The following is a 12,854-nucleotide window of genomic DNA, read 5'->3' on the forward strand; positions in this document are numbered from 1 at the left end:
CTTTCACTTACAATTTTCAAGACATTTTGTAGCCGTGTAATTGCTCTTGTCATGTCTCTGCCTTAGTTGTATATCAAGATTCATTTTTTTCCATGCTTCTTGGTTAATGTGACATTCAGGACTATTTCCAGTTTTGATTTTTTTAGTTGTGGATATAGAACTAAAACGAGGACATTGCTTCTAAAGTTACTCGTAACATTAGAGTTTTAATGTACGGTAATTTAATCTGGGTTTTTCTTCATGGGGACATGATTGGCCACTGCCTATAGAACAATTTTTTTTTTAATGGACTAATTATATTAAGAGCATTGTGTAGATTGATCCATTTTACTATGAATGCACATTGAGTGATCAAAGTCTTTAAATACAGTCTGCTATTGAGAATCAGCAGGGAAAGCTGTGTTAGTAACTTCAGAACTCTCTTGTATGGTTGGCTGCAATAGAGTTCAAACAGTTCAGTTTCAGCTTCACTACTAGGGCTTAACTTGCATATACTGTGTGTAGTTTTCACAGTAAAAAATGGTTGTTTTCTGTGTTTGTTTTTAATCTGGAAAGGTCTGAACATGAGAGACATTCCCCAAACTGCCCATTTGTCAAGGGTGAGCACACTCAGAATGTACCTCTTTCAGTCACACTGGCAACAAGTCCAGCACAATTTCCCTGCACAGATGGCACTGACAGAATAACCTGCTTTGGATCTGGAAGTTGCCCTCATTTTCTAGCTGCTGCAACAAAACGAGGAAAGATCTGCATATGGGATGTTTCCAAACTTATGAAGGTATGCAATGTAAATAATTATTTTTCATCAGCTATTTACTGATCAGGCATATCCTGATTCAAAATCAAATATCTCTTCTGTTTTTTCTTGTAATTTCTCAGGTCCACTTAAAATTTGAAATCAATGCATATGATCCCGCTATTGTGCAGCAACTTATGTTATCAGGAGAACAGAGCTCAGGGGTTGACTCAAGGAGACCAACACTAGCATGGTTAGAAGATTCCTCTAGCTGCTCAGACATACCAAAATTAGAAGGAGACAGGTATGCCAATCTACCAAATGAGAAATATTAAATGCTTCTGTGTGAGTGGTAAATGTCATTTAGCAAAGTCATGCTTTGTGACACATAAGATTGGTAATTTTGTTTTCATGGAAATAATATTTTTAGTCACTCTGTATTTGTACACAATTCAACACTTGAAACAGACTAATCTAAATTTCTATTTTTTAAGCCAGTTTCCTGCTGTTCCAGTTTTATACTCTACTAGCAAAGAGATTTCAGATCTCGTTGCTGCTCTATGCTCATGTTTCAGAGGCAGTGTAAAAAGAGAAAGGAATATAAGCTTTGGATCAGCCTTTCATTTTAGTTATGGATTATACATTTCAGATCTTGAAAGTAAAGACTCCTCTTGGACTTCTGGAACATGCTTTTTTTCTGATTGCTTCTCCACAATTTGTGGTTATGTCATTCTGAAAATAAACTGTGTGCACGTGCTAGGAATTTGTGCTTCCTTGCATACTTTTAGTACACATATACAGACTCTAAACAATTAGATAGTCCTGTTGCAAGGGCTTGGATAAGCTACAGGGTATGTCACCTCTTAGAAAGTGCGATGTGAGAAAAAGTAGTATTTCACTTGTGCTTCATGCAGCCTAACCCAGTTACTGGGTACTCTTGTCTGGTCTTGTCAAAGCTCAATAGAGTGAATAACTGTTGGAAAATGTAGAACAAAAGTTGACTGGGGAGTCTTGCTAGTTTCTGAATGTTGCTTCTTAAACTTCAGCGTTAAGAAGAAGGCAACAATACTGTTATATGCACAGGGATGTAAATCTTGGTTTTAAGCTTAGTGTGATTTCTACAGTAGTGCAGAGCAAATACGAAGGTTGGGCTTCTGCTGACATCAGCAGCATCAGCAGCTGCCTGGACTCTTACTGTAGCTTTAGGGCTGGGAACTCCTTAATAGTTAAAGAATTAAACCAATTTTAAGAGCTGGATAAAGGACAGCGCAATCATACTGCCTAGAACTAAGCATCTTCCATTTCATTTAACCTACGTGGAGTTTACTCTCACTTCTCTGCTTAAGGGGAAGCTGGATCAGAATTAAAGTATTTAGTTGTGTCTGCCATGTTGTGAAGTGAATGTTGATCAGGTTTGACCCCACAAAGATCTATTTCTTGGATATGAGGAATAAGCATCTAGTTTGTTGAAGTTTGAGGATCTGACTTGGTACTGTGAGTTTTACCTGAAGCTGCAAAGGGATTACTGTCCTTCCTGTGTGTAATGAGCCTGTAATAGTAAATAATTTCTTTTATTGGAAAAGTCAGGTGCATTAATTATTTATGTATTCTTAGAACTACTCAGGGTCCTATTTCTCTTGAAAAGATGTCTTCAACAGAATCTGGTTTTATGACAAAAAGATTTCTCTGGCAGTATTTTTAAAACTGACAACACTGTTCACCCCTTGTTTCAGTACTAGCTACAGAATCGCTTGTAGAACTGAAGACCAATCTGTCAGCTCCACTTTCCAGAGATGATTTTGAGGAATTTGAAGATGTTGATATTCATTTTCAGATGTCCTGAATGTATGGTTTTATTTTTCTTGGAAAGATTCCTGAGAACTGGTTTTCATTTTAATTCAATTTAGACCTGAATTGTAGGAAATACAATAGTAGAATGAGGCAAAAAGAAATCTGGTCTACTGATTCAATAATGGAGGATAAAGTCTTTGTTGTTGGTGTCTGTGATGAACTCATCAATGGATGAAAAATGCTGGCTAAAAGGAATGGCCATCTGTAGTACACATTGTGGTTTTTATGAAGTTTTACTAATTTAATTAAAAATAAGCCTGCAGTTAGCATGTACATGGTGTCATTCATGCATTATTTTTTTTCAGTGATGATCTACTGGAGGATTCAGACAGTGAAGAGCATTCCAGATCAGAATCTGTTACAGGTAGGTTATATCTGACCTGTTATATATGTAATAGTTTAGAGGTGAAAGGGAAAATTCTTCTTCCAGACTTTTTAAAAAACCCTGTCAAAACTGATGATATCATATTCACTGGATTAGAAAAACGGAAAAGAATTTGCCTTGGAAAAGGATTTTCAATGGATTTACCATTGAAAGGAATGCCAGTATTTAAGTTTGTGTGATGGAGAGATGATGGCATACAGGAGAAAAGAAAAACTGCACTTTGTTAGTTAATAAATGTCTTACTTGACAACAAGCATTGCTTATCTTGCTGTGAATAAAGCACACAAACCAAGATAAAAGAACTTTCTTAGAACAGGAACAAATTACAACTGTATGAAACGCTTTAAATTCAGGGGATTGCCAAAAGAGTTCCTGTGTCTTGATTGTTTCCCTAAGGGTATGCACTTTGATAAAGTATTTCTTCCTGAGTAAAGATTTTATATGGAAGCAGAACAGTGCTATGCATGGTATTCTTGTGTTGTTTTCATAGAGATTCAGTCAAAAATTTTGAGGGAGGGAGTACTACATGTTTATTTTCTATAATGTGGTTTACATCTTTAAGTAAGGATCACCAACTGGGGAAAAAAAGAGCATGAGATGTAGAAAAAGATCATTTTTTTCCAACAAACTGTAATATATGCACTATGATTCCTGTTTTGTTTTTTGAGCATGTGTATTATGTTAAATGTTTTTGTTTTAAAGGGCATACATCACAAAAAGAAACGATGGAAGTCAGCCTTGATATAACAGCTCTCAGCGTTCTTCAACAACCTGAAAAACTTCAGTGGGAAATTGTTGCAAATGTTCTGGAGGACACAGTTAAAGATCTGGAAGAACTTGGGGCAAATCCCTGTTTGGCCAACTGTAAGAGTGAAAAGATGAAGGAAAAACATCTAGAACAACACAACATTCCCTTTCCTTGTTTATTAGCTGGAGGTCTATTAACATACAAATCACCTGCTACCTCTCCCGTTAGCAGTAACTCTCAGAGATCACTGGATGGCTTAAGCAGGACTCGAGGTGAGAGTGTCTCGGAACAGGGATCAACTGACAATGAATCCTGCACTAATTCAGAACTGAATTCCCCTCTGGTAAGGAGGACTTTGCCTGTATTGCTGCTGTACAGCATTAAGGAGTCTGATGAAAAAGCAGGAAAACTCTTTTCCCAGATGAACAATATTATGAGTAAAAGTATACACGATGATGGTTTCACAGTTCCACAGATCATTGAAATGGAGCTGGACAGTCAGGAACAGTTGCTGTTACAGGACCCCCCTGTGACTTACATTCAGCAGTTTGCAGATGCTGCAGCCAACCTGACATCTCCGGACTCGGACAAGTGGAGCTCTATGGTTCCCAAGCCTGGGACTTTGGTTCAGTGCCTGCGCCTGCCCAAGTTTGCAGAGGAGGAGAACCTGTGTGTAGATTCAATCACACCTTGTGCAGATGGAGTTCATCTGTTAGTAGGACTGCGGACTTGTCCCGTTGAATCTCTGAGTGCAATAAATCAAGTAGAGGCCTTGAATAATTTAAATAAATTAAACTCGGCACTATGTAATAGAAGGAAGGGGGAACTAGAATCAAGTCTTGCTGTAGTGAATGGCACGAGTATTGATGTAATCCAGCAGGAGACACCAGCAGATGTACCAACTCCTTTAATAATTCAGCCTGAACAGAGAAGTGTTAGTGGTGGATACCTAGTGCTTTATAAGATGAATTATGCCACTAGAATAGTTACTCTAGAGGAGGAACCGGTAAAAATCCAACATATCAAAGACCCCCAAGATACAATTACCTCAATGATTTTACTCCCACCAGATATATTGGATAATCGAGAAGACGACTGTGAGGAGCCTGTAGAGGAAATACAATTATCTTCTAAAAATGGCAGTGGCAGAGAGAGAAGATCTGAGATCTCTACTCTTGGGCACCTGGTAATAACTACTCAGGGAGGATATGTAAAAATACTAGATCTTTCAAACTTTGAAATTCTGGCCAAAGTGGAGCCACCTAAAAAAGAGGGCACTGAGGAACCAGATATGTTTGTCTCTGTGATATACTGTTCGGGCACAGACAGATTATGTGCATGCACCAAAGGTAAGACTTTTCTTCAAATTTTTAAAAAATTATTTACTTTACTGTATTTGGATTATGTTACAGAATTTAAAATTTAAATTTCAAATTCCACTGAATGTACTTAGTTTAATGGTCTAGGAAGCATGGACTCTAGTTAATTCCTCACCTTAAATGTCAGTTTTAATCTCTAGAATGGCAGTAGTTCTTGCATATGTCTTAATTCTTGAAGATGCACAGGTTTTCTTAAGTCCAAAACAAATAAAAGTCATTCTTGTATGTACTTACTTCTGTGATAGAGAAATCCTACTTTGGAAAAATGTCTTTGCCTGTAATTGATGATATTCAAGACAGCAGAGAAGATAATGCTTTTATACCTTATCCCAGTGTATTTTCATTCAGGTAGCGTGCTTCTTGTTCTGCTTCAGCTTTTTGCAGTTTGGATTGTACTTTCTTGAGTGTTAGAGGCAGACTATCCATGCAAGATTCTTTTTTTCCAAATGAACACAAGGCATTTTGGGGAAGTGGGCAGGTAGGAGGGGAGTGTAACTCAAGCCCAGGTAACAACTACTTGGTAAGAGTCCCTAAACCACCCCACAGCTCCCTGTTTCCTTGTGCCACATTGGAGCACTGGAAACAGCTCTGGGTGTTATCCAGCTGAGTTCCTCCATGTCCCAGTGTTCTGGTTAGTTCATCTGCAGTTGATTGCAGCTGTGGAGGAAATGCTTAGGCTCTCAGAGGGGTTAAGCTGATGGGATGGTTCATAGATATCAAAAAAATTCCCATCAGTATCGCATTGAGCTTCTTCTTTGCTAGAAGAATTGAAATTGATACCTTTTTTCCTTTCATGACAGTGTCACACTAATTATAAAGTCCTCCTATGAGCAGTTGTTAAATCAGATTTACGTGTTATTTCCAACAGATACAGTCAAGTTGATTGTAAACATCTCAGTTTTCTTAAAGGTTCCTTCAGTCACCTACAAAGATTTCTAGAAGTGGACATTTCAGATTTGCTTTTTAAATACCAATGAAAATGTTGCAAGTTAGTAACTAGTATTTATGTTTGCAGATTCCCAAGGGTAACATCCATATTTACTAAATTGTTCTCTTTTGGTGACTGCTTTTGAAGAAATAGCTATTAAACTGTTTCAGCTGTATTTAATAATGCATGCTTTTTCCTAGTTACAATGGAACTCTAAATGAAAGGTTACTTGCCTTTGAAAACTGTTCTGTCTTATCATATCCATGTGTCCTGGTTTAGGGAATATTTGGGAGAAAACCTCCAAAGGGGTTCTTCTAGAAAGCAAATTCAAGTGGTCCCTCCCTTAACCAGCTCAGGAAGATATTTCCTTGGAGAAAAGTGTAAAAAAACCTGTTTATTTAACAGGCAAAGCATTCACCACCACAAAAAAGTGAACAATATTAAACAATAAAACTTCTTGCCGATCTGAAGAGATGACAGACTCAGAAATTCCCCTTGGTGGGCTGTAGCTTAGCTCACTCAGTCTCTTATCAGTCCCTCTGGCGCTGGAAATGCTGCAGCCCAGGCCTGGCCAAGTGTGCTCAGGTGCTCTTCTGGGTTTTCAGTCCAGAGCAGGTTAAACAGTTCTAAGAGAAAGAAAAACCACAGTCCAGGGAACTTCTCTGCCTCAGCTGGCTAAAACTAACTAAAAGCAAAGGAGAGCTCTCTCTCACTGTCCGGCGCTGCAGACAACACAGTCCAGGAGCAGGAATGTGGAGGAACAAGTGCAGTTTCTGATGACAAACTCTGTGCTTCCTCTCTCCCCTCCTCCACTCTCAGAACCAGTCTTAAAGGTGCAAAACTTATTTCTGGGCTAAACAGACAAATGGGGATACAAGCGTCATGAAGTCATTCCAGGACACCATGTCATAATGTTTTGACTCTATGCTTAGCTGATCAAACTGCAATCTCATTGAAAAGACCTCCAAACAGAATTTTGTTTTTCTACAGAATTTTATTACTATCAATTTCTTTCCTTTCATCAAAGCTATTTCACCTTTCTTGTGTTTTAAGATTCATGATAAAAGTTAAAGAGCTTATTGTGCATGGTACTTTTCCATCCAATACTAGTGTGTATGATAATCATATTTTCTAGTAGCTTTTGGTGTTATCTAAACCTCTTTGGGACGTGGAGTTTAAGATACACAGGTCTCTTGAGCTGGAAACATTTATTCTGTGTGTGTAGGAGTATTTTGTCTCTGTCTAGATAACTACCATTTCTGTTACTGACTGGAGAATACTTCCATCTTCTTTGTAATGGACAAGCACATCATTCTGCTTTTGCAGTAAATCTCTCAGGATTATAATACCCATCTAGTAATTCATCAATAGCTTTTTTTGGATTTCTTCTGTTTGTGCTGCCCTTAAGATGACTTGGGGTATTTTTTGGGGTATTGTTTCTTCTGTAGCCCAGTATGCTATAGGCATCAAGTCAGCCTGCAAGGGTCCTCTTTTTGAATATAGTACTTCCACTGATTTTTCTTATCAGTAATCAGTAAATCCACTGATTTTTCTTATGTTTCATTTACATCCACTATACCTTGTAGGAGGATAGAATATTAAAAAACAAAGATAGTGTAGAAAGTAATCTTACCCCTAAGGAGTTGCAGCTGGGCCAATTATCAAAGATTAGGCATAGGCCTGACTTTAACAGGCCCCAGTAACCAATGAGAAGAAGAGTGCTATACAAGAGTGGTTGGCTGGTTGAAAAGGGAACTGGAGTCAGTTGGCTGCTTTGTGAAGAGAAAGAGTCAGTGCTCTGAGAGCTGCCCATAAACACCAAGAAGGTATGAAACCTTTGCAATACGGAGACAACAGTATGGAACCCCTGCAGTAAGATGACAACAGTACCTCTGTTTGGAACTTCCATTTTCTGCTCAACCATGGACTTCAGGATTCATTATTTTAATTGCTGAAATGTCTTTAGAGGCTTTCAATTTCTATTCTTTATTTAGGGTATCAGTCATTGTTATCTTTTTCTCACTTTGAAGAAATTAAGTCCAAAGCCATCATAGATACTTAGGGGGCAATGTCCTTAAGAGGTCTGAACTTCAGGATCTGATGCTAGGTATGTCTGAAGCCTCAGAGTCAAAACATTTATGCCAAAATACATCACTTGGTAAAGAATGACTGAGTGGAAAGGTTTATATATAAGGCATAAAAGGTATAAAATTCAGGAACACTAGAAGAAAAAGCAAATCAAAAACCTCAACCATTAATCTACCTTTTTTAATCCTCTATCTTATGGTATGTTTGAATAGCTTAGCATATGAAATGAGCTTTGCATAATTTTCTTTGTCTTGAATAATAATCGTCCTTTAAACTTTTGCTTTAAATGGGTAGAATTTCCTGCTTAGCTAGGTGGCTGAAGATGGAGGGTTTTGCTGTTACTATTTTTTCTTGAGTGCTGTTTTCTTAGGCTTCTTCATGAACCACTTAGAGGTATTTGCTCCTCTAGGATTCCTGCCACAAGTGGGACAGTGCCTGCAGTCTGACAGCATTAGAGAGATACACTGAAAGTAGAATAACTGTATTCACTAATGTGTTCAACATTATTCTGTATACAAAGGACTTGTAGTGCAAAGACATAAGTGAAAATTTTAAGTGAAAGTTTTGGAGCATACATGCGTTGGAAATGCTTGGGTGATGTTGCAAAATACTCGGGCATGAGCTGTTTACTTGTTTGGGATGTCAGAGTAGGCAAAGAGGTACTTTCATGTTGGAAAGTTCTGAATGCAGAATAGCATTTTCTTCTGTTTCTCCTGCTTGTTGATGTATTATTTTCATTGGTAGATTATATAATTTTTTTTCATAGCTGCCTCTTAAGATACAAGTGAAAAAGAAACCTCTGTGTGAATGGGTGCTTCAGATCTGGAGTGGTTTTATGGAAAGTTGTTTTAGACCTGCATTTGACATCATCCATCTTTGCGAGTCACACTTCAGAATGTTACCTCTTGGTGTCAGCTTCAGGTACTTACCTGTTTCTGCAAGGATTACCTGAGCTTGACCTCTGGGGGAAAGTGTGCAAGTATATTCTTGGTTCCAGTTCCATTAAGCAAACATAGTGAACTTTAATCTCTTTGAATTTTGCTTTCTTCTCTTCCCCTTGGCCAAGGTAGGCTATATTTAATATCCCTCTTAGCAGTGCTTTGTCTGCTCTCATATGAAGGTTCAGATGTTTTCTCTTGTGTCATTAGTAAGAGTCTAAACTCTGCTTTTATGATGTTCAAAATAATAAGTAAGAAAATAAGTAATTTCTTTATTCTAAAAGAAGGCAGCAGGTACTGTTTTTAAATAGAGATACTGCTGTAGGGTGGTCTTTTGATATTTAAAGTTTATTATCTAATGTTTAAGAGGGGTAGATATAGTTTCTTACTGCTGGATGGGGCTCATGTGAAATTTTGAATCTGTTACATTGTAACATTTTGAAGGTGCTACAATATAACAAGAGTTTTTAGTCCCTCCCTTTTGTTGGAAAAGTATTTTTTCAGGCTGGGTTTTGGCATGTCCAGAGTGAGTTGCCGATTTCTTACCTGCAAGCCTGGCAGGAGTGGATGGCACTTGGATACATTTGAGAATTGATTCCCCCAAGTCTTGTGCCTTTCATTTGTAGCAGCTTTCTTGCTCTTGAGTTGTAAATAGTGTAGTAATCACATTCTGTAGGTTTTTTCTGATTTAGTTTGGATATCTTACTTGTGTCTTCCTTGTCATTAGGCTTTGCCTGCCTGTGTACTGTGTATTTGAAGTTCAGGAAGCAATTCAGTATTTTCAATTTTCTGCCTTTTTTGGTAATGGAGTCTAATAAGATTTGAGAGAGGCCAAGTTTTTTTCCCACTTCAGAATTAGTATTGGAAGTGATGCTCAGAGCTCATCTTCAAGTCAAGGTCAATTATACTTACCCATTCAGAAAGAAAATATTGATCACCATTCTCAAACATCTTCAAGACAGAGGTTTAACAGTCTGCTCATGAAATTTCTCCTGCTCATGCTGGCCTTGATGATGATTTTTTTCACTAGTGTTTAGCCTCTATCATCTTTGTCACGGGAGTCATATCTGTTATAGCATTCATTATGAATATGGCAAAGAGATTTCTTCAAAAAAGGAGGGAAATACAGGCTGTATTTAGGTGCTGTTGTTCTCCAACCATTTATTTTCTCAAGCTGGCTATCTCCAATCCTTTCAAACTTACAAAAGAAGAAGAAAAACAGAGCAGCTTTTACTTTCCACTCTCAAAAGATCTGATCAAGTCAGTCCACAAGCTTCTTGATGAGATACGCAAAACCAGGCTTGGTAATCCTACAGATGAATTCCTCAAGCAGCTCTGGAGGTTGTACATACCATATGTGTGTATACATAGTGGAATGTTTGCACTTTTGAGCAGGAAATTGAATGAGGTTTATTATCTGATTCACAAAAACCTTTCTTACAGAACTCCTGTCCAGCTGATTTTTTTTTTTTCATCCTGTAACAGGGCTTTTAATTTCTTTCTAGGCATGGTAACTTTCACTTGTCCCTATTCGATTGCATTTTTTGTTTTTGAAGTCAAGGCAGAATTTTATAGCTAAAATCTCCTAGAGTAGTTCAAATTGGAGTGTCTCCAAGTGAGGTTTTGGGATAGCTTTCTTGATTACGTTTTTCAAGTGTTCTGAACTTGTACATTTAGAGCTAGCCAATGACAAGAGAAGGAGGGGACTATAGACTAATTAGTGCATAGTTGCCTGTGGTATGGCTTTGTTTTCTAATTCCTTTTGATTAATTGTATATTGTTCAACTCTGTCGTTGTGTTGTGATTTGCTAATGACAATGGTGTCACTCTTCCCAAACTGCTTCTAGAGTGTAGGAACATCTCATCTAATTGGCTTTGACTGCAGTGACCTTAGTCTCTGACATGCTCTCTAGCTTGTTGCAGTGCTGCTTTCCTGGAGCCAGGAACTGTTTTGCCTGAAGGAAGCCTGTGATTTATTTGAATAAATCCATGATTTTTGTGTCCTGTTTGTATTGCTACCGGGTTCTTGAATCCATGCAAATTGCAGGTTTTAAATACAGTTCAGAATTAAATTAACAATGTTTTGATTGTGTTACCTATATTTTGAAGGAAGTATAACGATGCTAATTTCCAATTTGTCTCTTTTGTGATAACTGAGTAAGTCAGTGTCAGCTTTCATTTCTTCTTGGTAGTACAACAGAAATATTTATTCCTTCTGTCAAAGCGATGCAAGCAGGGGAACCTTCAGATAAACTGCTACTTAAGGTGTTTGCTCCCTGGCTAGAATTAGAAAGCACTGGACGAGTCACTCTTTGAGCCTAGTGCTGCAAACAATAGTAGTAACACCAAAAAAAAAAGGAAAAAAAGAAAAGGGCATTGACTTCTGTGCAGATTTTTTCACTGGCACTTGACTGTTGGAACTGCAGTATCATTGAAACAAATAATGAAGCATGCATCATCAGAAAGTCATCTTTGGATGTTCTGTGAGAGGAAATGCCTCCTTTGTGATACAGAGGCACAGCCAGCTACAGCATTTTGGAAGAGTGTGCATAAGCAGAGGCTAATACTGTACAGCTAAAGTTCATGGTAAACTTCTTTACAGAACCTTTTAAAAATGAATAAGAGGAAGTGAGGTATCTCAAGTTTAGCACAGACTTTTTCTTGGAAAAGTGTTGGAATCTTTCAGGAATGCAGGGATTATGACTATTTTCTTGTATGGAAAAAATGATAAGGACATTTTTGCTGCTGAGCCGTAAACAAAGTGATATACAAACTAAGGTTTGACCTACTACCAAATGAAGCTGTCAATGTCTGTGTTTTCTAATGTGTCTCAAATTCTCCTTCAAGTTTGAGGAAAATTGCTTATTTATGAGCTGTTTAATTTCAAGGAAACTCACAAGTGCTATTTGCTAGAACTATTTTTTCCCCCTCCACTCCTGAGGTCTGCTTGGGATGTACTTACTGTTCTGCACCAAGGATCTGTGGTTTGAGACTGAGAGAGGGGAGGTACAGGCTTCTTAGTGGATCTCCGTTAGAAAAGACCCACCAAGAAATGGCTTAATGGAATAGCTGTTTTGAGAAGATAGAATGAAAAGATAAATAAATATAATGAGAAAATCTCCCATCTCTTCAGATCCCAGAAATACCACTTTTGTACATTAACTAGACCTGGGGTACATTTTCCCACAGCGCAATGCACTGATGCTGTCCATAGAGTTGTTCTGACCATTTTGGTCATTTGAGCGATTTGTTTTTCTATCTTCATAAAAGACTGAGTTATAAAGCCATTTGTTGTCAGGCCTTTCTTAGTGATATCTCAAAAAAACCCCAAAACTGTGCGAGTTCCCTCTGTGCCTCACACTCTCCCTGTGCCCCTCTATCACTCTCTTTCACTCCCCTCACAGTACAGGACCTATACCTGCTTTTATCTTAGGGTTTTATTACATTTTTATTCTCAGGTGGTTTTATTTCAAATTACCTGGATATTTTGTATAACAGGGTTTGTGATAATGTTAGTTGCTGAAAGTCAGTCAGATAATTTCTCAGAAAAAATCACATTAAGGCCTGTGCTTGGATTTGCCTCTTGATTTGAATCCTACTAATTTGACTTCTTGTAACTTCTGGAACTGCAAACAGCTCTTCTCACCCTCCCTCCCCCAGCATTATGTAAAGTTAAACATTCTTTCTCAGTGACTTAGAGCACAAGTTGAAGGAGGAGCAGCTGAGGGAGCTGGGGTTGATTAGTCTGGAAAAAAGGACGCTCAGGGATAACCTTATGGTTCTGGACAGCTACCCAAGAGA

General features: G+C 38.0%; 1 protein-coding gene across 1 annotated transcript in view; it reads left to right on the forward strand.

Moving 5' to 3' along the window:
- The window catches only part of BIRC6 (baculoviral IAP repeat containing 6), a 175,842-nt gene that overhangs the window by 22,448 nt on the left and 140,540 nt on the right, over window positions 1–12,854 (forward strand). Inside the window, 4 exon segments of the mRNA XM_036380755.2 lie at window positions 556–778; window positions 880–1,040; window positions 2,893–2,951; window positions 3,675–5,069. Coding sequence (XP_036236648.1) covers window positions 556–778; window positions 880–1,040; window positions 2,893–2,951; window positions 3,675–5,069 — 1,838 coding nt within the window.

This window comes from Molothrus ater, chromosome 3 (assembly GCF_012460135.2).
Source record: "Molothrus ater isolate BHLD 08-10-18 breed brown headed cowbird chromosome 3, BPBGC_Mater_1.1, whole genome shotgun sequence".
NCBI classification, from domain to species: domain Eukaryota; kingdom Metazoa; phylum Chordata; class Aves; order Passeriformes; family Icteridae; genus Molothrus; species Molothrus ater.